Source organism: Mirounga angustirostris, unplaced genomic scaffold, assembly GCF_029215605.1.
Source record: "Mirounga angustirostris isolate CCGP_5_RB_7025 unplaced genomic scaffold, mMirAng1.0.hap1 SCAF_12, whole genome shotgun sequence".
Taxonomy (NCBI): Eukaryota; Metazoa; Chordata; class Mammalia; order Carnivora; family Phocidae; genus Mirounga; species Mirounga angustirostris.
In genome coordinates, this window is record NW_026991720.1 from 20,472,978 (window position 1) to 20,498,754 (window position 25,777).

A 25,777-nucleotide genomic window follows, 5' to 3' on the forward strand; every position below is an offset into this window, starting at 1 on the left:
CTTTAAAAAGAAGGGAAAAAAAACCTAGATCAAGCTCAGAAGAGTAAAAAAAAAAAGAAGACTGAATGTATAGATAGAAAGATCCTAGAAGAAAAGGTTGAGAGAAAGCTGAGTCTCATAATAACTGCTGAGGAAGGACTTATGCCCCTGTCCCACAGGGATCCGGCTAGATGAAAAGCAGAGAAAAAGACAGGCCTGTTAGAGTAGTTGGTAACAGCACTGAATAAGTCCAGGAAGCTGGGCTACCCCAGAGTTTCATCCCAGAGATGAAGCAATGACTGGTGTAGGGGCAGACATCGCAGTCAAGGAGGAAATGGTATGATCAAGGTGCTAAAGAAGAAAAGTTCTTCCTGGCCTGTGATATACTCCGGGGGGAGTTCGTGGGGCCAGGGAAGCCTATCAGAGCAGATTCCTGTGATGTGGCAGAGAGGGAACGTGGCCGCGCAATGAAGAATGGGGGATTAATGACAAAGACGACAATAATAACCATCACTTGCAATGTGCTCGTGCGTTTACAAAGCAGCTTTGCGCCTACCAGGTCATCTGTGCTCTGGAAAGCTCCGTGAACTGGGAGGGGTGGGGGTGGGGATTTTATCTCCCTGTTTAAAGTCCAGGGAAAATGAGACTCGGGACTTTGTCGCTGGTAAATGGAAGAGCTAGGATTGGAACCCAGCTCTGCGGGCTCCCACACTCTTTCCGACCAAACTACAATCGCGCTCATTTAAAATCGGGAGAGGAAGGATTTTACAATTCTAGGTATTGGCGCTATTTAACACCAGTTGCGAGATATTTTTAGAAATCTGAATGCAAAGCCTTTTGAGAACATCAGGTTCACCAAGCAACTAGCACACCCCGGAGCCCCGTGGCACATGCATCCAAGATAGATTATAGGACATGTCAGTGGGAGAAACTGAGGAGGCTATTAATTAAGTTTAGACCAAGAAAATGCTTTTGATTGAACAAGCCATGATTTTCTCCTTAAGCCCATGCAAAATATGGAGTGCTAGACAAGCAGCTGGAACATATGAAAACATTATTATGCACTTGTGTTACCAACTTCCACCATCTAAGTTCCCTTTTATTACTCTTTCCCCTCTAGGCATCATGTTTTCAAAGACTTTTGCCTGCTAAACAAACTGCATTGATTAAGTAATAATATATTTCCTATTTTTAATATAGGACATACATCACTGGGTATGCATACAAAAAAGAAAACAGCAACAATCCAATTTCCATTAGGCTTTTGGAACTATTGAAAATAGCTTGTGGGGGCGCCTGGGTGGCTCAGTTGGTTAAGCGACTGCCTTCGGCTCAGGTCATGATCCCGGAGTCCTGGGATCGAGTCCCGCATCGGGCTCCCTGCTCAGCAGGGAGTCTGCTTCTCCCTCTGACCCTCTTCCCTCTCGTGCTCTCTGTCTCTCATTCTCTCTCTCTCAAATAAATAAATAAAATCTTTAAAAAAAAAAAAAGAAAGAAAGAAAATAGCTTGTGGACCTTATTACCACTCATGAATTCCTGGGAGTCCAGGTACTTTGGGCTGGGAACCACTGTTTATATGCTTACATGACCAGCATGCCTATGCCCACTTACAGGGTAGGGAGAGAAACGAAAGAGGCAATAGGAATAGGGTAAGTTCCTGGCTGTGTGTAGAGCCAGCAGGGTAATTTGTACAAAACTGATTGTCAGAATTAATTGCAAAAATGGGGAAAGTCGCATATGGGCAGAGCTGAGGCATGGCCCATGCAGATTACACGAGCAGTAATAAGAGGAAAGATGAAATCCCACAAGTGCCAAAAGACATCCAAGGACACGGAGGGAGGGTCACAAAGGCCAAGGGCAAAACTACAAGAAGGGGATCAGGAGGCCAGCAGGTAACTGGGAAGAAGTCAAATTGTAGGGTGGTCTTTAAGAAGGCTCAGCATGCGCGTGAGGAAACACAACAAGACAAAAGAGATATGTAAAGGGAATGAGAAAGTGAAGGGAGAAAGGGAAGCGAGATCATATGGGGTTGGGAATTAATTATTAATTAATTCCAAAAGACGATTTCGAGACTAATTGAGCAGACCCTGGTGCCAGTTCGCCTGTGCATGAGTTATAAGTAGCCCCTGCTAAGTGTACAGAATTTTTCAGAGGCAGATGCCCCACGCAGCAGCAGGGGGATGCAGTCTGCATGTTGGCTCACGAGGCACAGAGGCTCAGTCTGGTCAGCGTGGTTTGCACTTCTCTGTGCCTGTTGTCTAATAGCGAAAAATTATAAAGGACGGCCACATCAAATTCTCTTAGCACAAGCTGAAAGATTGGGGAAGGAGTCTTCTGCGGAGATACAATGGTGTCCCAAACAGAATAGGATGATTAAAAAAAAAAAAAAAAAAACCTTTTTGTAAAGAAGAAACTGGCAACATAGAGAATAAAGACCAAGGCTATTGAAAGAAAATTAAAATTCCATGTGATCCTGGGTATCGTGATTAAGTACCTCTTATGTATTGGACCCTGAGAAGCCCTGTGAAAAGACATCTGGGCGAAGCTACGTTGGAGAACAAAGACATGCAAAAGATTTTTCGGAGCATGCAGGAAATGGAAGCATTTGGGCTAAGCAGAAATGTCACGTGGAACATTTTACATTAACAAGCGGCTGGTGAGGGCGAGTATAAGGTTTTGGAGTTGGAGAGGAAGCCTGTAGTCATGAAAAGGGTGTGGACAGGGGGAGAGGTAGCAACAGCTCTTCTATGAAAACACCAGCGTGAAAAACTTTTAAAGCCAGTTGGCCAATAGCAGGAGAAAGAGAGTGGACAGCTTAACAGCAACAAACTGAGTTCAAAGGCACAAAGAAGGAGAAAGAAAAGGATCTTGGACTTCGCTTACTTACATGCTCTCTGGGACCACACAGATGATAACAAACAAACAAACATAGGGGAACTAGGAAGAAGGCAGAGCATCTTATAGCAAAAAAGAAAGGAAAGAAGGAAGGAGGGAGCGAGGGCAGGAGGGGGGGAAGGAAGGAAGGAAGGAAAGAAGGAAGGGAGAAAGAAAGGAAGAAAGAGAAAAGGAAGAGGAAGGAAAGAAGGAAGGAATGGAGAAAGAAAGGAAGAAAGAGAAAAGGAAGAAAGAGGAAGGGAAGGAAGGAAGGAAGGAAGGAAGGAAGGAAGGAAGGAAGGAAAGAAAGAAAGAAAGAAAGAAAGAAAGAAAGAAAGAAAGAAAGAAAGAAAGAAAGAAAGAAAGAAAGAAAGAAAAGAAAGAAAAGGAAGGAAGGAAGGAAGGAAGAAAAAAGAGAAACAATAAGCATTTGGATTTATTACATTGATAAGAAGTAAATAGGTGATGATTGGATGTTTGTAGAGTGTTTTGGGGATTTAACGGTGGGAAAGTTTAGATGTACACTGTACAAATATCTTCTATAACAATTTAAAATGAACTCTAAGGAGGTTATTGGCAGAGACTTCTAAGAAAGTAACAGGTGTTTGTCTCCCCTGGATGCTTATGTGGCCACCTGCTCAAATATGACCACTCAAGGTCCCTTTCAGTTCTGGCACCCTGGGCCTCTCCACGTTCCTATGCTGATTTAGGTGATTTATCTGATAGAATAGCATCTCTTCCCAGTGAACTACTGGGCGTTCTGCAAAATCCTAATCACCCTTCTCTTTTCCTCCTGTCCTAGCTCACCAGAGTCCCCGTGGAGTCCTGTGGTCAGTATCAGAGCTGCAGCGAGTGCCTTGGCTCTGGCGACCCCCACTGCGGCTGGTGTGTGCTCCATAACACGTGAGTACCGCCGGGCAGCTTCCTCCGGCCTCCCACTTCCCCTGTAATTCTCCTCCTCCTCGCCTGCTCTGTCACCACCCTCCTTCCCTTTGATCTCTCTTCTCTCCCTGCCTTTTCTTACTCTTCCTTTTCTGTACCCTTTGCAAATCCCATCCCATTCTTTTGTTCCAACTTCACTCTAAATTGCCAGATTCCAGTAAGAAATGTATGGAAATGTCAGCCTGGGAATGATGAGGAGTCAGGATGTGGAATCATGTGGGTAATTGCACTTTGGAGGGCTGGAGGGAGATTCCTGGACATTTCTGATTATGACTTGGCTGGAGGCTGATGTTCCAGGACTGAACACCAAGAAAAAAGGCACTGGACTTTTTTCTCAAGGCTCACGTGGGCCACTAAATCATGTGCAAGATATGGACTCTCCACTTAGTGATGTGACAGCCACAGAAGACACTCTTCGATATCTACCCAGAACCTTCTGGTACTTGAGGTGGACATTTCGAGTGTGTAGCACCCAAGGACCCTCCCTCTGCTGTCAGTACACCGCTCTGGCTGTCAGACGGCCCTGGACTTGGGCGCACTAGACGAATGAAGCCCTGTCCCAAGCACTGGGCACTCTCCCTATGTGCCAATGAAGCCCTGTCCCAAGCACTGGGCACCTCTTGGTGCCAGTTCCATTGTATTCTCTAGAAGAGGGAAGAAGGCAATGGTATGCAGTGGAGGTATGTATATCCTACATATACATGACTTTCTGTGTGGTCTCAGTTTCTCCCTTTGGTAACATAATGCCTGCCTCCTGTCAAGTAGCAGAAAACTGGGGTGAACTGGGGCCCAAGGGAAGTCTGGGCAGTTCGTGAAGGAGCCCATCAGCCTGTACTGAGAAACCAGCAGCCCTGCACTCCTTGTGGCCTAAAGAAAACAGCCATGGACATAGACCGCTGCCACCAAGTCCAAATTCCACATTCCCCAGCTGTGCAACAATCTGGGGCAGCCCGGCTCATCTGTGGATTAGAGACGGCGATGTGGGGCCCGTCTTGTCCCCCTCACCAAGTCGTTGGAGAATGAAAGGAGATGGCGTTGGTGAGAGCATGTCCTGAACTGTGGAGTGCTATGAGATGGAAAGCGGAGGTGGGGCAGGAATGGCCACACCGTCGGGGAAGGCCCGAGAGCTCCCGGGTGTGGGTGCCCTGCCCCTAATGACTTTGGTCGACCCCCAGGATTGTCCAGATGGCTCTACTTCAATCGCATCCTTCCCTTGCCATGGGCACCCCAGCCTCAAACTGCCTTCCTCTGAGTGGTAGATGGTCCTGCTGGATTGCCCTCACCTCCGTTAACCTGGCATCGCATCTGATTTTGAAGTTTGCGTATCTTATTCATGTGTGCCTTATTAAGCACACGTTCTCAGAAAGCAAGAGATGTACAAGGACTTTGTCTTTGCTACTCAGCACCAAGCAGCTCTCAGCTGCTATTGGCAGCTCTCCCTTGCCCAAAATGCCACGGCGAGAACAGGCGTGGGAGAGCCGTGAGGGACCTAGCGGGACGGCTGGGATGGAAATCACTGGAATCTACTTCTCACTCTTGGCAATTGTGCTATGGGGTTTGGACAAGTTTAGGCAATTCCCATTACTCATGGTAGTTCTGTCAGTCGCCACAAACACCAAATCTGAGAAGGCCGAGCCACCACTCCGATGATAGTCCCAGGGCTAGGTTCCTCTGAGCCTCTGGTCACAGCATGTCTGTGTTTTATGTGCGTCTCCATTTAAAGACACCTTGTTTACTACAAATTGTTTTATTAACATTGAACTCACGGCCAACAGCATTAGAACTCATGCCTGAACAAAGTCTACCTCGCACATGTATTTTCTCCGTAAGGCATATCATGGTCTTCTCACGCTTAAAAGCATTAGACAGAACTTCAACACAACACTTGGAGGCCATTTCAAACAGTGAAGTCACTGACAAAATGCATGACAATGCAGAAAATGCAGCACTAAAGAGATCCCGAAAAGGACATTTGTTTATAGCATGAACTGAAACAAGAAAGCCAAGTATCACCACCTGGTGCAACCTCTGATAGGAATGTGTGGGTGTGGCCAGCCACATTTTTCTCCACCCTGCTGATGTCCAGGAATGACCGCAGAAGTGCCCTAAATATCAATGTGGGGATTTTAAATAAATGGTAGCAAGTCAGGTGAATTCGCACACGTGGAATCCACAACTTAGGAGGATCATAACTCTGTACATCGGAAACTTGGCATCCTCGTTTATAAGGAGGAAACACAATACCTTCTCGTGCTGGTAGCAAGTGGACAAAAATCAGGTAATAAAGGATGTTGTAAAGGTCCAAGGCGCACCACCAGGTCAAGGTGGTGTTCTCTGAAATCTTGAGCCTCCTGGTGCTGGGGTCTGTGCAAGTGTGTCTGGTAAATCTCAACTTCCCTGGGAGGATACAGCTCCTGAGCTCCTCTACGTGGAGACTGCCTGCTCACCCTGACACTCACTCCCAGTGTTAGTGACTAAGGAAAAGCATGGTCCCACATGGCTGAATGAAGAAGAGAAGGTCCCTGGGTCTTCGAAGATGCTGTAAATCGGAATATAATGTTTAACATAGAGAAAGTGAGATAAGCAGATCTTAAGTGTACACTTTGAACAGTTTTGACACAGGCAAAGACCCAGGTAATCCACACTCCCACCAAGATACACAAAAATCTCTGGGGCGCCCGGATGGCTCAGTCGGTTAAGCATCTGACTCTTGATTTCAGCTCAGGTCATGATCTCAGGGTCATGAGAACAAGCCCCACATCACATTGCACTGGGCTCCACGCTCAGCGGGCAGTCTGCTTCTCTCTCTCTCTCTCTCCCTCTATCCCTCTCCCTGCTCACACATGCTGTCTCTCTCCCTCTCTAAAATAAAATAAATAAATAAAATCTTTAAAATACATATATGCATATACATACATATATATATACACACACACACACAAAATATCCTTCATCCAGAATGTTCTCTCGTGCTCTTTCCATTCTTTCCAGTGGGCCTTTCTTCCCTAGTCACTTAAGTTCAGGTCAAAGCCAGACACTGCTTCTTCTGATACACTCTTATTTTATTTTATTATATTATATTTTATTTTATTTTATTTTCTCCCTTGCATTTTAAATAGATGCCAGCCGGACATTCACAGTTGGGAGAGATACATGAGGACACGGCTGGAAAAGGCTGGGGCAGGCAGAGTCAGTGCAGAAGGTGGAGGAGGACCAGAGGGAGCCTACAGACACTCCCCCTGGGGCACCTCTGTTTGCTAAGAAGGGAGCATGGTGAAAACCGCAGGGGCTTTTATTGCATATGGGAGTGCCGTGCCCCCGTGGATCTTATCTGTACACCTTTTCACACTGGCCCTGCTCCCTCAGAGGCAGACACTGGGCTAGGCTCGGTGGATGCAAGGGGACTCTGTTAGACGGCCTCTGCCCTGAAGCTTCTTGGCAACCAGGACCCTAGTCCAGGGAGGAGGTAGGGGTTGCAGACTCTACCAGAATCAGCGCATTTGGGAGGTCCCCGTCATGGGCAAGCCCCTGTGCTCAGTGCTGTGAGGCCCAGTGAGCCTGACTCTCGGGAAAACCAGGGCAAAAGAGCATCAGGAAGAGGGTTCCTTTGAGTGTCAAGTTTCCTTTTTCTGTCACTTTTGCCAGCTTTTCCTATGGTTGTAGGGAGTAGGCGGGTGGGAACTTCGTGGGAAGAGGATAGCGGAAGCTCTGTTGTGTGACAGAGAGAGGGAGGGAGAGAGCAAGAGAAACAGGAGGAGAGACAGAGGAGCAGAAAGAGAGAGAAGAGAGGGAGTGCATAGTTTAAGGGCAGGGCCCCTACTAACAGGTGGCTCAGGTGGCTGAAAAGGTCCTTTCTACCAGCAAGGGCACAGGTGGGGTGCAGACTGAACAGGCTTAAGAAATGCTTGTGTAATTGAAACCTCCCTCCTTTTATCTCAAAGGACGGGCCTGCTGACCCAGGAGCACAGAGCATCGCCCCATTGTCCTCTCATGCAGTCCCCGACCCAGCCTGAGGCTTGCTGGTTTCCAGTGGCAACAGTGGGTTCAACAAGCTGGGTTTTTATTTGCCCCTGAATCTTGAGCCCATATTCCCAGGACATTCATCTTGGGTCTGAGCCTACCTCTTCTGACTTGGGGGAAGGTAAAGAAAGGCCTCCAGCCCAGCCCACCTTTGCCTGTCCTGGGCCTGGAACATTCCCTCCAACCACCAGGCTTGGCATGTCCCCAGGCCCCTCTCCATCTTCCCCCCCACCGGGCCCCGGCCAAGAAGCCGATCTGGGTCTCAGCAGGTAACGGGATCCCACAGCAGAGCCAGCCACATCGATTGGCCCAGACGTTACCTCTCTGAAGAAGGTTCATCAGCGTCACTCCTGGGAGGCTCATGTAACCCAAGACATCAACAGGGGAAAGATAAGACCAGCTTTTATAAAGTCTCTCCCTTGCCCCGTGGTGACCCCTCCTCCTTGCAGATTTCTTCTGTTGGAAGAATGCCCACCCCGGGGGCTTGGCCCAGGTTACTGTGCAGTATCCACTCCTTTTCTCTTTTGTATGGTTTCTGCCAAGATGGGGAGAATGAAAGGAAGGGAGAGGAGAAGTACTTCTATCCAGAGTGGAAGGGTGGGGTTATAGCTAAGAACCTGCCTGTGGACAGAGCCCGCCTGGGCTGGGTTTCCTCCGCTGAGAGCAACAATGAAAGAGCCACCTTGCGGCCCCACTGTGGAGATTAAGGCAAAGGACGTGTGTGAAGTGCCCTTGAGGTGCCTGGAGGTCACCCTGATTGCAGTGACTGTGGGAGCAGAGGCTGCGGGTCAGACCCAGGGCCTCCTCCATGCCCCCCCTTTCTGTCCCCCGCAACATCCCCCCCAGGACCGGAGGGCTGTGGCTGGGCTGCTGGAACAAGGTTTCTCTGCCTTGGGCAACTCCAACCAGCCGCACCAAGGAGGCCCCCCTGCACAGGGGCCTCCTCGGTCGGCATTGGCCCCTGCAAATGCTCAAAGTCTGTCCCATAGCCATGGTTGAGTGTCCCCTTAATGAAGTACTAGCCGATCCTAAAAAGGCAGATCCTTCCTTGCTGCTTTAGTAGTCAAGGGACTACTTAGTACCAACCTGCTAAGGCAGTGATCTCTCCGAGGGCTGTTTGCTGAAGGCCCGTGCCCTCCCGAGGAACTGTTAGAATCCCTCTGCCCAGCAAACTCTGCGGTCTACACGCTGGTCTTCCCTGACTGTCTGCCGGGAAGTTACCAGCTCCCAGCCCAGAGGGAAGAATCCCAGACTGGTTACTGGTACAGTTGAGTTTTTCCATCTGTGGCCCAGCAGATACACAGCATGGGTTAAAGAAGCTCGCTTTTCCTCTCTTCACTCCTGCCTCCCCCTCTTCCCCGCATACAGGTGTATAACACATGCTTTCATGACCAAAGGATATGAAGTCAACAGTGCCATCATCTCACAGGAATTAGGAAAGCCCTGTGGTCCATATGAGCTCTGAGTGGCCCTCCCAGTCTACTGACTTGGCTCCCTGGGGGACAGCCTGAGGGGCTGGGCTGCCTCTGAGGTTCAAGTGCAGACATGCACACCATATACCAGCATGCACCACACTCTGCCCGGTCTGCCGCCCTGCACCAAGCCTGCCGACCTGGAGACATTAACAGACACGAAAGGTCCAGGCTGTGGGATAATGGGTAGCCCGCAAGTGGACCAGGATCAGTCGGAGTAACCGGTGAATGTGTCTCAAGTAACAGCCAGCATCCTCCTTGTGACTGACTGGATGGCGGGGAGGATGGACTAGCCTGCTACCACTTGTCTTTGCTTCCTCCTCCTCTCTCTCTCTCTCTCTCTCTCTCTCTCCCCCCATCTCCTGCCCTCAGTCCCTCCCCCTCCCTGCAATCCTGCTCTTCTTTCCACCTCCTCTTTCGTAACCCGTCCTCACCCTTACAGAAATAAATAGGTCCAAACAGCGCTCCCTACTGACAGAGAGGAGAGAGACAGTCCCCAGTTCCCCTTCCTGTTGGGCACCTGCTACCTGTAATTCTCTTCTCAGAAACAGGGAACCTCCCCAAGTCCCTTATACTACCACCTGAGGCTTGTGTTCAATATATCATTTGTTTGAGGAGGGGCCAAAAGGAAGGCAAGGAGAGACTCTGACCTGGGACCCAGGGTGGATCTCAGCTCTCCGTGCAGGGATGGTGGTGGGCTAGGACCATGTGGTTGGCATGTAAGCCCACAGAGGTTCTTGGGCCTCCTCTGAATTCCTGCACCTGCTGGTTCCGTAAAGTCCTGTGCCCTCCTCCTGCTTCGGTGGGTGGGGCCCAGAAGGCAGGGAACCCCATAGCAGCTGCTCAGGTTGGCTTTGGAGCTTTAAAGATGGCAAAGGGTTGTGAGTCCAGTTGCCGGTTCAGCAGCTGGTAGCAAGGGAAATTGTAGTGTAGTCATGGTTTATCCAAGAACAGGCTAAATACTTAGGTGGAGACCATGGTGTTAGTCACTGGATCCTAGAATCACAACACTGCACGACTCGCCTGGTCCACACCCTTCATGCGGGAAACCTCTTGCACACTCATCTGCCTGGAAGGGTTCCTTTCCCCATCTAGCTCACCTTCCTCCAAGCTGCACAGATGTGCCTGCCCATTTCCATGGGCTTTCCTGAAGAGGGCAAGGCCAGTGGTATTGACAAACCCAGTTTCTTCCCTCGCCAGGGTTCCCAGATGTGGATACAGTGACCAAAGAGCCCCTGTTAGAGTAAGCATTCCTCTTAGCTTTTCTGTAAAGATCATTTGGGAAACCCTACCTCCACCCCATTTTTTTCAATCTCCTCATGTTCTAAACATGGCTCCCCACAACAGTGCACTTCAGCCCAGGCCATGACCAATGTGAGGTGTTAAGGATGGTGGGGGTGCCAGCTGTGCGGAGAAGTCGGGAGACACTCTGATAGCCAAGGCTGGTGGACCCTGCTGCAGGGCCAGGGGATGGACCAGCACCCACCCACCCCCGGCCTGGAGGCTCGCCCAGGCCCCACTCGCAGCCCCAGTTCCAAATTGAAATTTGCTCGCCCAGCCGGTGGCACTGGATGTTAATATTTCTATCACCGTCCTTAAGAATTAATTTCTAAAGAGCTTAATCACCACCTCTTCCCTCTCCCTCACCCCCTTCCTTTCTCCGTTCCTCTCTTTTCCAATTTTCCACTTGGCTGGGAATTCTCCGGCAGCGAAAGTTCAGGCTTAGGGGAGGGCGGAGGTGGCTGCTTCATTAGAGAGGATAATCTCATTGGAACCATTGGCTTGAATAATAACCCCTCCAGGGGCCAGGCCTCTGTCCCCATGGCCTTTCAGCACCTCTGAACTGGGGCTGGAGGGCCCAACTGCAGAGAAAGCGAGATGAGGAAGGGCTGTAGGAGGAGGTGAGCAGGGCTACACTCCAATTCTAGGGGCCTGCCTGAGCTGTCTGCTCAGGGTCTGCTTCCTGCTGGCCCCCTGCAGGTCTGTGTTGTGGGGGGGGTGTGGGGGGAGTGGCGAGGGGTTGGCATGGATGACTGTCTGAAGACTCCAAGTCACCTAGCGTGCACTTTTTGAGACCTGCCTGGCAAATGGATGAAGCAGGACCTTCCTCCATCTCCAGGGTGCTCCCACAGTGGAATTGAAGGAAATGCTATAGGAAGTATTCGGAGCCCCATTGAAAGAAACATCTAAGCCACCACCCCCGCCACCCCCAAAAGTCATGCATGAGTCCTTTGCACACTTGCCCGCTCTGGCCTGGGCTAATGGGAAATCACAGTCCTGGAAGAGTAGGAGGCCATTGCCCTGACAGACCCTGTAAGGACTCAGAAGGGATCCGTCCTCTCCCGGCCATTATCCTATCACATCTAAGGTCAGTTGTCTGTGCGTTTGGACATTTGCAGCCTCCACCCTCATGGGCCCTGAGGGATAGTAGAAATGTCAAAACATCCCTGACAGTGACCTTAAACTTGACTTTCCACTAAGAGAGCTGAGTAGTCAATACCCTTTGACAGCTAGTAAGAAAGCAGAGCTCCAAGCAAACCAGACCACTCTTTTCCTCTTTCCTCCCTCCTGGTCTCTGGGGCTCCCCCTCCCTCATTAGGAGGAAAACTGCTGGAACCACCTCTGTCTTTTTGTTTCTGGTTTGCCCCACGGGCCAGTCTGAAAAATCTGTGCTTCTGTGTCAGCTGCAGTTCGGAGGGCTTGCATGAGGAAGGCAGAGCAGGGATGGGATCATAATACTAGCGGACATTTGTTGAGGGCTTATCGCGTATGAGCTGTGCCCTGTTCTAAATACTTTACTTGCATAACCTCATTTAATTCTCCATAATAACCCTATTTGGTAGATACTATTTTGTCCCCATTTTGTAGAAGAGAAAATTGAGGCACCAAGAGCTTAAGTAATTTGCCCAAGATTACATGACTAGATGGGATGTTTAAAATTGTAAGCTACAGGTGACTTCCTTGGTAAGACCTAAACCTGGAGGAGGGGGATGACGAGTATTTGGTTCAGGGGCTCTTACATTCGGGGAGCCATGGAAGGGTGCAGCCACATGAACCTTGGCAGCAGCAAACCATGCAGGTAGACCTCATCTTGAGATCCCCCAACCAAGTACCTTTGTATACCTTCAAGAGAGGTGGGGTCCTCTCTTCTTCGTCTGGATTTCTCTTCAGCAGTTGATGTTTGGCCCGGACACAGGTTCATTTTTCCTCTCTTCGTAATTTAATCAAAGACCTTTTTCAGACCTATGGATTGCTCTTGGAAATAAGAACTTCAAAGTTGGGGAGTCAGTGAATAATTTAAGCCTGTACCAGCTCCCTGGGTCTGCTGTTAATGGGAGTAATAACACTATTAATAGCGATGTCAGTGCATGGAAATGTTATGGAAAAGTCCATAACATTAGCTTAATGGCTGGAGGTAATGAAGTACTCACAGAGGAGCTAGCCTGGTAAATTAACTTCCAAGACTTTTAGGCAGATGCCCTGTTGCCATGGTCTGCTAAAGCAGCCAGGGAGGTGACCACATTCATGTCTGACCCTTCGCTCTCACGATTCCTAGAAGGATCCTAGAGAAGTCACAAGTTGCAATAATATTCAAAGTGCATCCTAGTGGCAGGCAAAAATAGCAATTAGCCTAGAGACAAACCTTGAAGGGAAATTTTGTAATCGCCTCAAGGCACACGAAGAGAACATCAAGATGGCGGGGAAACGGGTTTAGCCAGTCACAAGGCGGTCCGAACCTCACTTCTCAGTCTCGAAGCTTCAGAGAGGTACCGCACAGCAGTCGAGAGCAGAGGCTCCAGGGTTCATCTGTGCTCAAATACTGGTTCTCTCTGATTAGCTGGTGACCTTGGGCAAGTGACGTACCCACCCTTTCTGTAGTTTCCTGGTCTATAAAGTGGATTTTTAAATGGTACCTGCCTCACGACATTGTTGAGAGGCTTTGACATAAACCATAAGCCTCTTACTGTGGTGCCTACGAAGCACTCAGGGACTAGCAGCCATGAGTGTATTACTCAGAATTGTTTTCCACTTTCTTGTTACACATCCAATTTACTCTGTGGCCATCCTTTTTGTCCCTGGGGCTCCTCTTCCCCCTTTAGTCCATGCTTTCGGTGACTTCTCCTTCATTTGCTGAATTCTCCCCTGACTCTTCACTGTTAGGCTGTCCCTCCCACTGAAGCCAAAGGTTCTTTCTTTCCCTGTGGTGTTCTCCTGTGCCCAGTCACCCCAAGAGTGGCTCAGGGGGTCCTGGAGCCTCTCTTCCCTCATCTCTAGCCCCACCCTTCACCGGTCTGCTTCTCAAGGTGGATGCTCCCTCCCCAATATCCACTCCCCATGCGGGCTCCCCATGACATCCTGGCTATTCCCTGAAGCTCAGATACGTGTGTGCAGTGAACTCCCCGGCCCAGGCGGAGAGCTTAAGCACCTTCCCCCATGTATGATGTGCACATATGGGTGAAGGGCCGTGATTCTTATGTGCATGTTTCACAAGCCCCGTCAGTTAGGCCTGTGAGATCCCAGGTTGCCCTGAATGTGGTCCACCTGTGACACAGTATACTTTGAACGACACAGGATGCTAAGCAATAATAGAAACCTTCTCTAGCAGTTACCCTGTGCCAGGGAACTGGGATTTGGGTCCAAGGCAGTCTGGCTCCAGAGCATGCTTTGAACTGCTCCACTCTGCTCCTTTGATCCTTCCTTCCCTCCCTCCCACCCACCCACATTTGTCTTCTGTCTACTGGACTTGAGGTATACTGGGGATCCCGAAATAAGTCAGGCAGAGTCTCTTCTTTTGAGCTCACACCTGGTAGGAGAGGGCTGCGCTTAACCCAGTAATTATCATATAATCGAAGAAGTTCTAGATGAAAGAAACCCCCAAATGCTCTTAACTTTGCCTAGGCTGGTGGTGGGAGAGATTGCAGATGCATAATAGTTGACCCATGTCTGGAAGGGTAGGTAGAAGTTGGACAGGGGAAATGTGGAGGGAGGGTGGTCCAGAGAGCAGAACTGGGCAGCACAAGGCGAGGAAATCTGCAAGAGTATCTTGTATATACAGTGGGAACAGGTCTCGGTTTGCCTAAGAGGGGAGGAGGGCTGAGGATGAGTGGGGAGGTAGAATAGTGACTCTGCAACTCTTTATGTGAATGAGGAGGATGTGAGGGGTCTTTAGGATGACCCTCAAGTTTCTGCATTTGGCAACAAGTGATTAGAATTGCCATCTTTTTCAAATTCGGGCTTGGTGGGGGAGGACCAGGCTGGAGGAAGGGGGCAGAAAAGGTCAATCCTGGACACATTGAGTTTGGGCATGTCCTGGGAGCTGCTCGCAGGGCCTGACCTCCGCGTCGGCCCCTCGCCGGAGTAAGTGGCCTTCTCCTGAGTCACACGTTGCTCTGTCCCTCCAGGTGCACCCGGAAGGAGCGCTGTGAGCGGTCCAGAGAGCCCCGCAGGTTTGCCTCTGAGATGAAGCAATGCGTCCGGCTGACCGTCCATCCCAGCAATATCTCTGTTTCCCAGTACAATGTCCTGGTAAGGGCAGGGGGATCTGGGTCCAGGGACGTGGCAGAACCCTCTTCCCACCGAAGCCCACCAAGGCTTCTCAGGAGAGCTGGGCCACACCTGACCAGCCTAGCTGATCAAGAGCAGCTTTAAAAGATGCATCCCTGGAGATGGAAGAGGGGAACGTGCACGGGAATATGGGGCAGAGGCTTTCTGCACAATGGGTAGAAAGACAGGGAAAAGTGTGATACCAAAGAGGATCAAAAGGGTGACCAAGAGAGGGAGGCTGTTGGGAACTACATGTTTGTCTGTAAGATGGGAAGGATGTATGTGCAGAGGGAGAAAGGGGGCAGGATGGCTCCCATGTTCATGCACTGGGCCCTTGGTGGTTGGTTTGCCATTTTTCCAAAACTGGGGACCATGGAAGAGGAGCTTGACCAGCAATACCTCAGTCCTGCCCGCCTTTCTTTCTACAGACACATCCCCTAAGCATTCCCATTTCCTGGGGCCAAATCCATCCATATGTAATGAAGGTTCCTCTGTGTCTGTCTCTTTCCACCCCACCACCTTGTCTCTATGTCTTGTGATGGATTAATGGGCTCTCTTCTTCTATGTGTTAATATCGCCTCCTGTTTTCCCTCTTTTCTTTCTCTCTGATCTCTCTTGATCTCCCTCTTTCTTCCTTTACTACGCCCCATCCCTTTCCCCACTTCACTCTCTTCCTCTCTCTCCCCTTGCCTGGCCGTTCGCAGCTGGTCCTAGAGACATACAATGTCCCGGAGCTGTCAGCTGGCGTCAACTGCACCTTTGAGGACCTGTCAGAGATGGATGGGCTGGTGGTAGGCAATCAGATCCAGTGCTACTCCCCAGCAGCCAAGGAGGTGCCCCGGATAATCACCGAGAACGGTGAGTGGTCCCCGGAGGAAAAGCGGGGTGGCATGTCCTTCCTCCTGACCTGACAAGAACTCGGGACAGCCGTGGGGGCACTGAGGGAGCCCACAGGCAGGGGAGAGTCAGGGAGGGGGTGCATTGGCGGGTATGATACGGAAGAAGGGGTGAAGTGTCTTTTCGCTGCTCTTAGAAATGACTGTTGAAACCAGGTGAGCTTCCTGGAGGCAGCATCATCCTAGGTAAGGAGCAGCTGCAAAGAGAGTGGAGGGAGGGCAAGGCCAGGACAGCATGAGAATGTGCCAGCTGAGTTCAGAGATTGCCCTGGAGCCTGAGAGGGCGGGCGTGGAGGGGCAGTGGGGGAGGGGAAGCTGGTCAGGAGCAGGGGTGGGGGTGCCAGAGCTCATCTGGCCCCTTACCCTGCCTGCACTGCTGGGTCTCTGATCTCGGGCCCCTGCCTGCCATCCCCACTGTGCCGTGCCTTCCCGGAGCTGCAATGGGAGGATCAGGGGTGGAAAGAGGCCCAGTGCCGGTGAGGGACAGGCCCAGCCTGGGCAGATTGATTCCATGTTGGCGCTCCCATTTGGGCTTGTCACATTTGTTCCAAGCTGATTGATTAATGAGACTCTCGGGGAGGGCACAGAACAAGACTGGAAGTGGGGGCCTGGGGTCAGGGCTGTGAATTAAACATGGGCTCTAGTTCCTCCCTGGCGCCAGCTGAGGATTGCAGGGACACCGGCCTGAATGGAGCCCTGAGCCGCCGCCCCCCCACCCCATCGCCCAAGGCGGGGACGTCAGCTCAGGGTGTCTCCTTACCGAGATGGGGAATGAACTTAGGTGCGTGCATACGCGCACATGCATGCAAAACCTCCTGTGTGGCCTGTGGCAGCGTTAGAGCCGACACATTTGTCCTGGTGGCTAATCTGTGTGTGTGTGTGTGTGTGTGTGCGCAATTCTGTGAGTCTGGCGTGGACACCCCACACGCCAGCCTGTGAGAGTGTGCAGGCAGGAGAGAAGCTGGTGAGCATGTGAGGGGTAGGTGCTGGGAACACAGCGTGGACGGAGGAACAGACCAGAAGCGCCCTCTGCAGATGCTCTCAGAGTTGTCCTGGGCCTGGGCCCTGCTGAATCAGAGTCCTGTCCGAGCTGAGAGCACCCCCCGGGGGAGCGGGCTCCCGCTTCCCCGCATACATCACTCTCAGTGGGAACCTCACACGGGGCCTTGGCCTCCCGCCTGAACTTGTGGTTGGCTCTACCCCACAGGGGACCACCATGTCGTCCAGCTGCAGCTCAAGTCGAAGGAGACAGGCATGACCTTTGCCAGCACCAGCTTTGTCTTTTACAACTGCAGTGTCCACAATTCGTAAGTGGCTCCAGCCCCACTCCACTCCCTGTTCCTGGGGTCAAGGTTCATCCGGAGACTGAAGGCGCCAGCCCTGTTGGCAAGGAGCTGCCATCTAGAGGGCCTGTAGGGAGAAAGAGGATGAGACAGGGCCCCCCTCTGGTACCCATGGGGTTAACGGGAAGAGGCAGGAATGAGCAGAGGAAGAACCAGCGGGGTGGGATCTCCAAATCCCTAGCCCGTACATCTTCGCTGGCATCAGTCTGTCTAACCCAATTTGGTTCTGTAGAGGAGGAGGGTGGCCCTCACCTGAAGAACAGAGCAGCCAGTGCCCTGGGTGAATAGAGGGGTCTGAGGAGGGAGAGGAGCCCCCATGTGTCCAGGCCAGGCACTGAACACCCAGCTCTCCCCAGTCCCCTGTGGGCTGGGTCAGGCCTCGAGCTGCAGAGGGTCAGAGTGGGGCATGTGCTGACGGGAACCAGCTCTAGCCCTGGCCCTGTTTGATTGAAGCGTCTGCTTCCCAAGGGAAGGCACGGAGGGCAGAGTCTCGGGCTCTGGAGTCACACCAGCTGGAAACTTAACCATTCTGTGTCCCCAGTGTTCCGTCTGTGGGGAAATTGTAGTCCTCCTTCCAAGAATGTCACCCAAATATTTCAGTGCCGACACAGCCAGGGCCCTTCCGGGCAGAGTCTCGGTTGGCTGGGACTCCCCCTCTCCCCCCGCCCCCGCCCCTGTTCATCAACACTGCTTGGTCCACAAGACAGCTGTGAGGACTAGAAGAGTCATTACAAGAATAGCATTTAGAGCCACTGTCTGGGCACTGCTCATGTTTTTGCTGTTATCATGTGATTATCTCCTCTCTAAAATGAAGGAGTTGGACCAGACTGAGAAGGTATGAACCATAGAAACCTTTCTCCAACCAAAATTAGGTGTAGACACCCAATATACAAAAAACAGATGGAAATAGGAGCTACTCTGGTTGAGGGTTGGGAGGGCCTGGGACCCCTCTGTCTTAGAACCCCACACATCTATCTCCTTGTCTCCAACAAAACTCCATGGAACCCTTAGGGTTCCACAGAGCATAGTTTGAAAACCACAGGACCTGATTTCATAAAGCCCTGCTTGTTTTAAAATGCTTTTCTGTTTACCTCTCCCTATAGAACAAGCTAGTTAACATAACCAAAGACACTTCCGGGCTCTAGGCTGGAGGAATGTTAGTCTACCTCTCTGGTTATGGCAGTTGTGGGTCCAGAGCTTGGCTATCTTTGGGGATCCAAGTAAGAGGTAGTCAGGCCTCCTAGCCAAAAACAAGTTGCTTTGACGCCAGAATTCTCTCCCTGCTTCTTGCCACGGAGCTGCCTGTGGCTTTACCACTTGGTGACCTCTTCCCTTGCTCCCTTTTTGCCCCTCTAGGAAAGCAGAATAGACAGATTAAATCATGTGTGAAGTTTCCATGCAGTCCACAAAATAATTTTAAGCATCTACTAGATACAAGGAGTGTCATTAGACAAGAAGGGTCAACAATGAATAAGGCTCAAAGACTCACGCTCTGCTTCAAGAAGTCATGGCCTTGTGGACTAGTGGGATAATTAATAAGTAAAATATGATACAGAAAGGCCAGGACAGTCCCAGAGACATAAACAGAGTGGTTAATGGGACAAGGGCCCAGTGTGACCAACTCTCTGTTAGTCAAAGAAGGAAGAGGAGATGGGCAGATGAAGGAAGGGGGAGTGGTACCCCAGGCAGGACAGCATGGAGGAGAGCATGGCCTGTTCACAACTGAAACAGCAAACACATGTGGAGACAGTGGGCCTGGACATCGTAAAGGGCTCGGCCCACAGGGCAAGGCATTTGGGTTTTACCCTCTGGAAGACGGGAACCATGCTGGGTTTTAAACAGGAAGAAGCTCTGATAACGTTGCCTTTGTTTCTTGGGGATGGAGTGTAGAAACAGGATTGCTAACTGTGTGGGGACCCACTGCACTGGACAGTAGCCTAGAACCTTCCTCTTCTGGGGTGGGTCCATGTGGGTCCTTGACAGTGAGATCCTGGAGTCAATTGGAATTAAAACTCTATTTCTTTCTTGACACTAAATGCATGGGCTTTCCGGATGAACCCCTCTACTCCAGACCTCATTGTTCCCCAGCTCCACAAAAGAGGGCACCATCCTATGGAGATGGAGGACATGTGTGGATTGGGCCCTTGGGGACCAAGGTTTTCACCTACCTGAATGAGGGGGAGGAAGCCACAGAATCTGGGCATCCTGAGAACTTGGAGCAGAAAGGGACAGATTTGTATCGGATCTGCTCTTCCTGAGTGTTGGAAGGTGGTTTCTCACTTACTATTAAAAAATATTTTGCTAGACCCAGGAGTCTTAGGCCCTCTGCTTTGGGTTCACCGACGTTCTGTGATTTGTGCCTCTTTCTTCTCTGTGGGCAGGTGCCTGTCCTGCGTGGAGAGCCCATATCAATGTCACTGGTGCAAATACCGGCACGTCTGTACCCATGACCCCAAGTCTTGCTCCTTCCAGGAAGGCCGAGTGAAGCTGCCCGAGGTAGGTCCTGGCACCTGGAGCCATGAGTGTTGCTGGCCGTGAGCATGGGCCTCACGAGGCAAGCCTACCCTTGAGAAGAGAAAACAAAGGCAAATCCCACAGCACCTGCTTCCACCCAACCCTGGCTCTTAAGGGACCATTTCATGAAAGAAGTGAACATGCATAGCTCTGACCCTGGGGCTAGTGGGCTCTGGGTCAGTCCTGGAGGGTCAGCTACAGGCAAAAGTGCATTCCAGGTCACTCCAGCCATGAAGACCCTCCACATGCCAGGTGAGCTCTAGAACAATTCCAGAGAGATGGGCGTGTGTGTGTGTGTGTGTGTGTGTGATAGAAATAATTATAAGTACACAGCGAGACTATATATAGACTCCTTGGCTGTCCCTCAGAGCATTGTCCACAGAGCATATCTGATACCAAATTGGACAATTTGAGTAACAGGGAGAGAGAAATAAGAAAGAAAGGTCAACTTATCAACCAGAGTGGTGGTTCTCCAAGTGTGGTTCCCAGATCAGTGGCATCAGCATCACCTGTGAACATGTTAGAAACTCAAAGTTTACCACCACCACCACCACCCCTGCCCGAAGACCAACTGGATGAGAAGCTCTGGGGGTTGGCTTGGTTCTTGGTTTCTATGGTGTAGTCAGTCCCATTTGGGAATCACTAGAGTTGGCTCCATGGTTAAGAAGCTGTGTTTTTATTCTCTCCTAATCTTTATTCTTATCCTTTTTTTGGTGGTGGTGGTGGTTTTGTTTTGTTTTTTGTTTCTTGAGAGAGAGAGAGGGAAAGAGTGTGTGCATGGGGGGAGGGGCAGAGGGGGAGGTGGAGAGAGAGAATCTCAAGCAGACTCCACGTTGAGCACGGAGCCCAACAAGGGGCTCAATCTCACGACCCTGAGATCATGACCTGAGCCAAAACCAAGAGTCAGATGCTTAACAGACAGAGCCCCCCAGGCACCCCTATTCTTATCCTTGAACACTGTTCATCAACATAATAGAAATACTCTATACCTGCATTGCTGCCTTTCTTAGGATGTAAGTTTGTGGGCAAGGACCTCAAAAATAATTGGTATAAAAATACTTTGGAAAAGTCTGCTGTTGTTCAGCCATTATGGTGCCTATGTGACCCCATCCATCAGACCAGTAGGACTGAACAGAGTGGTTGCTTTAGAACATGGTTATTTAGACTAGAAAGGTATTTATCTATATACAGTGTTGGTTAGACCCCACTGAATGCAGGGCCAGAACTGCCATCCTGGCCCATGCTCTCTCTGTCAACACTGGACTCAGTTTCCAACATCTTCACCCCCTTCCCCTGCCTTAGGTGTACCTTCCAGCCCCTTCCATGCCCACACAGGCGCCATGACCATGTGGCACACCCCACAGCTACGAAAGCCAAGAATGGTGCTGGTGCAGGAAGCACAAAATCTGTTTGGGGGACAGGAAGGGAATGGTGAGAACAGAAAGGCCCATCACAGTGCACTTGTCCCCTTCTCCCAGACTCCTACCTCCATGGGAACCCTAGTTTTGGCCAAACCTTTAACGGCAGGAGGGAAGCTGTCTTGTCCCTGAGGCTGAATGGGAAGGGTGATGTACTCCCCACTCCCAGCACCTGCTGCATGGGGCTCTGCCAGCCCACGGGGACAATGACTGAGCTCTGCTTGGCAATGAGAAAACTCGAGCTCCAAATCCCACCTTCCCAGGGTCGGATGGCTGAGCAAAATTTCTACAGGTAGAGGGTGGACAGGGCAACTGATTTTCGAGGTAAAGGCAAGGAATGGTGAGGTGGTCATGGGGAGAGGATGATCCGACTGAGTGGGAGGACATGAGGAGCAAACAAGAAAGAAACAAGAGAGAAACAAAGAGGAGGAAGAAGAGGCCGTGGAAGTCTCCAGACGTAAAGCCCTCTCCTTCTAAGATGAGGTCTGTCTGGCTAGAAATGGCTGCTCTGGATCATAATCGAGAAAAGAGACCCAGACTTAGATGGTCCCTTTAGGGGGAAAAGGAAGAAAGAGATTACATGTCGGCTTTAAAAAGGAATGTGAAGCTAACATGTAGGTGTCGATCCTGTTCCTCTTTAAGACAAAACGGATCTAAAGCTAGTAGGACAGACATGGATTTGACAGCAAGGGGCACAAGACCCTGATAAAAGGCTGTCCAGTCTCCTCAACCCTGAGCCTTTACCTTGGGGCATGTGGTCAGGAGAGGAAGGTCTGCTTCACCCCCCCAGCCCCCAGGACCAGGGGCCAAGGGCCCAGGAAGAAACCTCTTACTTTGTTCGGGAACCTGTAAGTTACTTGATGAGAGCAGAAACAGAGCGGTCTTGAGCCTCTCTCCAGCTTTCCAGACTGATGTGTCTGGCACAGGTTTCATGTGTGGAGAGGCCCAAGGGTAAACTAGATGAAACAGAAACAATTGAGCTGTCTGGTGGATTTCAAAGGCCCCTAATCATTTAATTACCTTGAAGGAGGTTTTCAAGTTTCTGCTTTTTCTCTCTTGTTTGCTCCTCTTGTCCCAAGTTTCTTTCTTTTAAATACATAAAAGAAGCTTGCATCTGCCACTCAGAAGGAGGAAGAAAGAACTAGGAGAGAATAAAACAAGAGCCCACCATGTTTCCCATTGCAGTTCAGGGATCCCTGTAGAAGGACGATGTCCTAGAGAGCCCTGGTTGCCAGCCAGGCACAACGCCCCGCCTACGAAGGCTGCCGGTGAGGGACAGCCCCTCCCAGGGTCTGATGCTGGGGCTCCCAAGAAAGGAAGAGGCCTGGAGGAACGTGGCCAATGGAAGGTGGCGATGAACTAACCTACCAGGGCCGCACTCAGACACTTTGCATTTCACCTGAGCTGCGTTACGGTGAGCCTCGCAGGCCATTACAGCAAGAGGCTCCCAGGGAACTTGGAATCACCATGCTTCCCTCATTGCATCACTGAACTGAAGTCACCTTTGCTCCTCTTTTTCCTGGATGTTTATTTATTCTAAGAAAAGGAAGCTCTGAGGTTGTGTTTCTGGTCCAAGTTTGGAGGCTGCCTTCTACCCAGCTCAATACTGGGGCCGTTTTGAGTATAGTTGTGAGGAGAATCCAGAGTTGACCACTTCATGATGATCATTGTAGTGGCATTTTCCTGGGGAATGTACCAAAGGGAAAAGAAGCAATAAGTATTTGTGGACTCTTGACTGATCCAGCCATTTGGGGTCATGGAAGGAGGTCATTGTGCTCAGAGCTTAAAAGGAAAGCCCCTGGCTGCTAATGGAAATAAGGTGACCTTTTTTTCATGTTGTTATTTTGTTTTCTATATTTTTTGTTTCTGGGAAGAGAGAGTAGCAGGAATAAGGCATAAACAAACAAAATTAGACATTTGAAAGGTGATTTTATAGAAGACCCCGGACAGAAGCATTCCCTCCCCCTGCCAGGGGAAGAGCTTATTCACAGCATGGTACCCAAAGCTTTGCTATGGGTCACCTTTCGTCCTGCATTACCCAGTTCCTGAGCACTTCCCATACGTAGGGCATTGCGAGAGGTTCCAAGGTGCATAAGACATCTGTAGTCTGCATTTAGAGATGAGTAAAATGGGACCGTTGGTCTACGTGATCTCTAAAGTTCTTTCATTGTAAGTGGAAAGAAGCTGGACAGCACCAAGGAGCGGTCCATGCCCAAGAAGTGGTCTCAGAGGGTGAGTGCTCAAGTCCAGGCTACGGTCTCCCTGTCCCATCTACCAGGGTGACTGCCACTTGGCCTCAGGGCCTGTGGCTCCCCTGGACATCCAGGCCCAGACCAATCCCCATAGATGAAAGAGGGAGCCGGGCCCAGAGAGTCTTCTGTAAGTCCCCAGGCTTTCATTTCCTTTCAACATCTGAGTGTGGGGACGCGGACAGGGTCCTTTTGTCAGTCAAGAGGGAGACTGCCAGGTGGCTCTTCTTTGCCCCAGCGCCATCTTGTATCCCTAGGAAGGCTTTCATCCCTGCATCTTCCATTTCAACACTGGCTTTGTTGACTATCACCAGGGATGTTGAATTACATCTTCCTCCCTCCCCCTGAACAAAGAGTACATTCAGGTGAAGTTATTAGTCTGGAACAGAGAACTGGTCGATCAATGTTGTTATTATATTAATGGCAAGTATTCTAGCATAATTACAACTCTTAGAAATAGAGTGCCCAATAAACGTATGCTGTTTATAGTAACTATATTCCAGTTACAAGGAATGATTTTGTTTCAACTAATGATGGCATTGCGATCACAAGGCTGGGTCTTTAGATCAGCTGCCAGATCCTGGGTACCAAAAAGAAAAGAGAGAGGAAGGGGTGAGTCTTGCTGCACTCAGCCCCATTCTGCCAGAGTCAGGAGAGACTCCTTGCTTCCCAATGGAACAGCCTTTCCCAGGGGCAGCTGTTAACAGGGGACCCAGGCGGGAAGGGCCTCCAGTCCCTGAGTGGCTTTGGAATCTCCAGGCTCAGGATGACCTGAGCCCCCATCAGGCCCATACACATAATAACAGTGATCCATAGGGAACAAAGGCGCTTTTCCATGGAAAAGCAAATCCACTGACAAGAATTTATGCTCCATAGACTATTTTACTATTATCTCTCATCTAAACTGAAAAGCAAAGTCAGCTGCTAAAGCTGTTCCCTGGGCATCAGACCAGATGCGCTTTGCTAGGAAGGCCCATGGTACACAGGCTCAGAGAGAAAGCTCCTGCAGGCCCTCTCTTCTGGAAGTTCAAACAGCGTTTACTCCAGAGAGCATGTGTAAGATCAGAAGAGGCAAAATGAATTCTACCTGATTTCCAAAGCAGTGCTAGAAAGGTTCTTCTCACATTCCCTACCACCCCCACACCCCGGACATGCATCTGTAGACAACATGGGCATGATAACATCTGCCAGCCCCCATTGTCAGTCCTCTCCTGGAACGAAGAGCTGGCGGGGGCTGGGGGGTAGCCCCTGGACTGAAGTAAGCTCCATGTCCTGAGACAGGGCAGGCCAAGAGCATTTACCCACCCCCCCACCACCACTGGCCTCTGGAGGGAAATCGGGTCAGCTACCTTGTCAGTGATTCTGACAAGAAGAGCCCTTCCTGGGGCCCAACGCAAGGGAACCAAACCACCCTCGCCATGCCCTTCACCCTCCTTTGAGAAAACAAAGCCAACCCCAGCTAAAGAACTTGCTTCCAACCCACAAGCCGCCCCCACTCCAGGTACTCCATTCCTGGGCTGCCTTGTCTCCAGACAACTGCACTTTCCATCAGTCTCGTCTGCCCCACCCTCCCCCCCTTGAGATTATGGGTATTTCCTTTCTGTATTATTACTTTGCTCTCTCCATAAACCAGCCCATCGTAGATCACACTAATGGCATTATAAACTTGGGGAACAGCAAGAAAATATATGGCGTGTTACATTTTTGTATTGGGCACCATGGGTCTGAGAAGGTGAGTGTAAATTTGGAGGGGGTTGGTTAGGGCTAGGGCTGGCTTCTTTGGAATTGGTGGGGGCCAAGGTGACATTGGTGGAGAGCCATACCCTGCAAATCACTTATTCCTTAGCTGCTCCTAGGTGCCGCCCGTGCCCCGCACTCCCCCAGAGCTTCACAGTTCCCCCATCTTGCTGTCACAACCTGGAGAATTAGAGCCCTCATCTTGTACACACACCGGGGCTGTAAATCCCCAGGCCTACCACCCCCCGTCCCCAGGCAGCACCAGCCCTAAGGGCAGTGTTTTCTCTCTCAGCTCCACAGCATGCTTCATGTCCTTGTTCAGTTATTTAAATATGCAGTGAAACCTCTGTGCAAAGCAGCCACTGACATGCGGGACACAGTGGATGGAAAGGCCTCTTTTTGCTTTCACACTTGGGCTTGATGTTCCCGCTCCCTCCAATTAGCGGTGCTATCTTTACTTCTGTGTGCATTTCGGGGAAAACCAAAAATGTGCACGGGCCTGGACAGTTGACCTGGAGCTCCCCGGAGCCACCGCCTGAAAGCCAAGACGTCCAAGATTTCCTTGCACCTCAAACCACAGTTACACTCGACCTGCAGTTCTTACCACGGCAGAGTGTAGCCACAGGCAAAATAGCCTCCAAGGGAATCTAGTTCTGAATGTATGCATTCATTTGTCTCCACGTGATCTTGTTAAATGCAGGTGCTTTCCACCTCCAAGAGCTGGCCCTCTCTCTTACGGTAGCTCGGAGAAATCTCTTCCTTGAAAGAGAGGAGTGTTACGTTTCTGAG

At 50.5% G+C, this 25,777-nt stretch overlaps 1 protein-coding gene across 1 annotated transcript in view; it reads left to right on the forward strand.

Annotated features, from left to right (window-relative positions):
* Positions 1–25,777, forward strand: part of PLXNA4 (plexin A4) — a 422,724-nt gene that overhangs the window by 313,582 nt on the left and 83,365 nt on the right. The window contains exons 5-9 of the mRNA XM_045864250.3: positions 3,656–3,756; positions 14,690–14,813; positions 15,536–15,689; positions 16,935–17,034; positions 19,452–19,566. Of these exons, the coding sequence (XP_045720206.1) occupies positions 3,656–3,756; positions 14,690–14,813; positions 15,536–15,689; positions 16,935–17,034; positions 19,452–19,566 (594 nt within the window). The remainder of the gene's footprint in view (positions 1–3,655; positions 3,757–14,689; positions 14,814–15,535; positions 15,690–16,934; positions 17,035–19,451; positions 19,567–25,777) is intronic.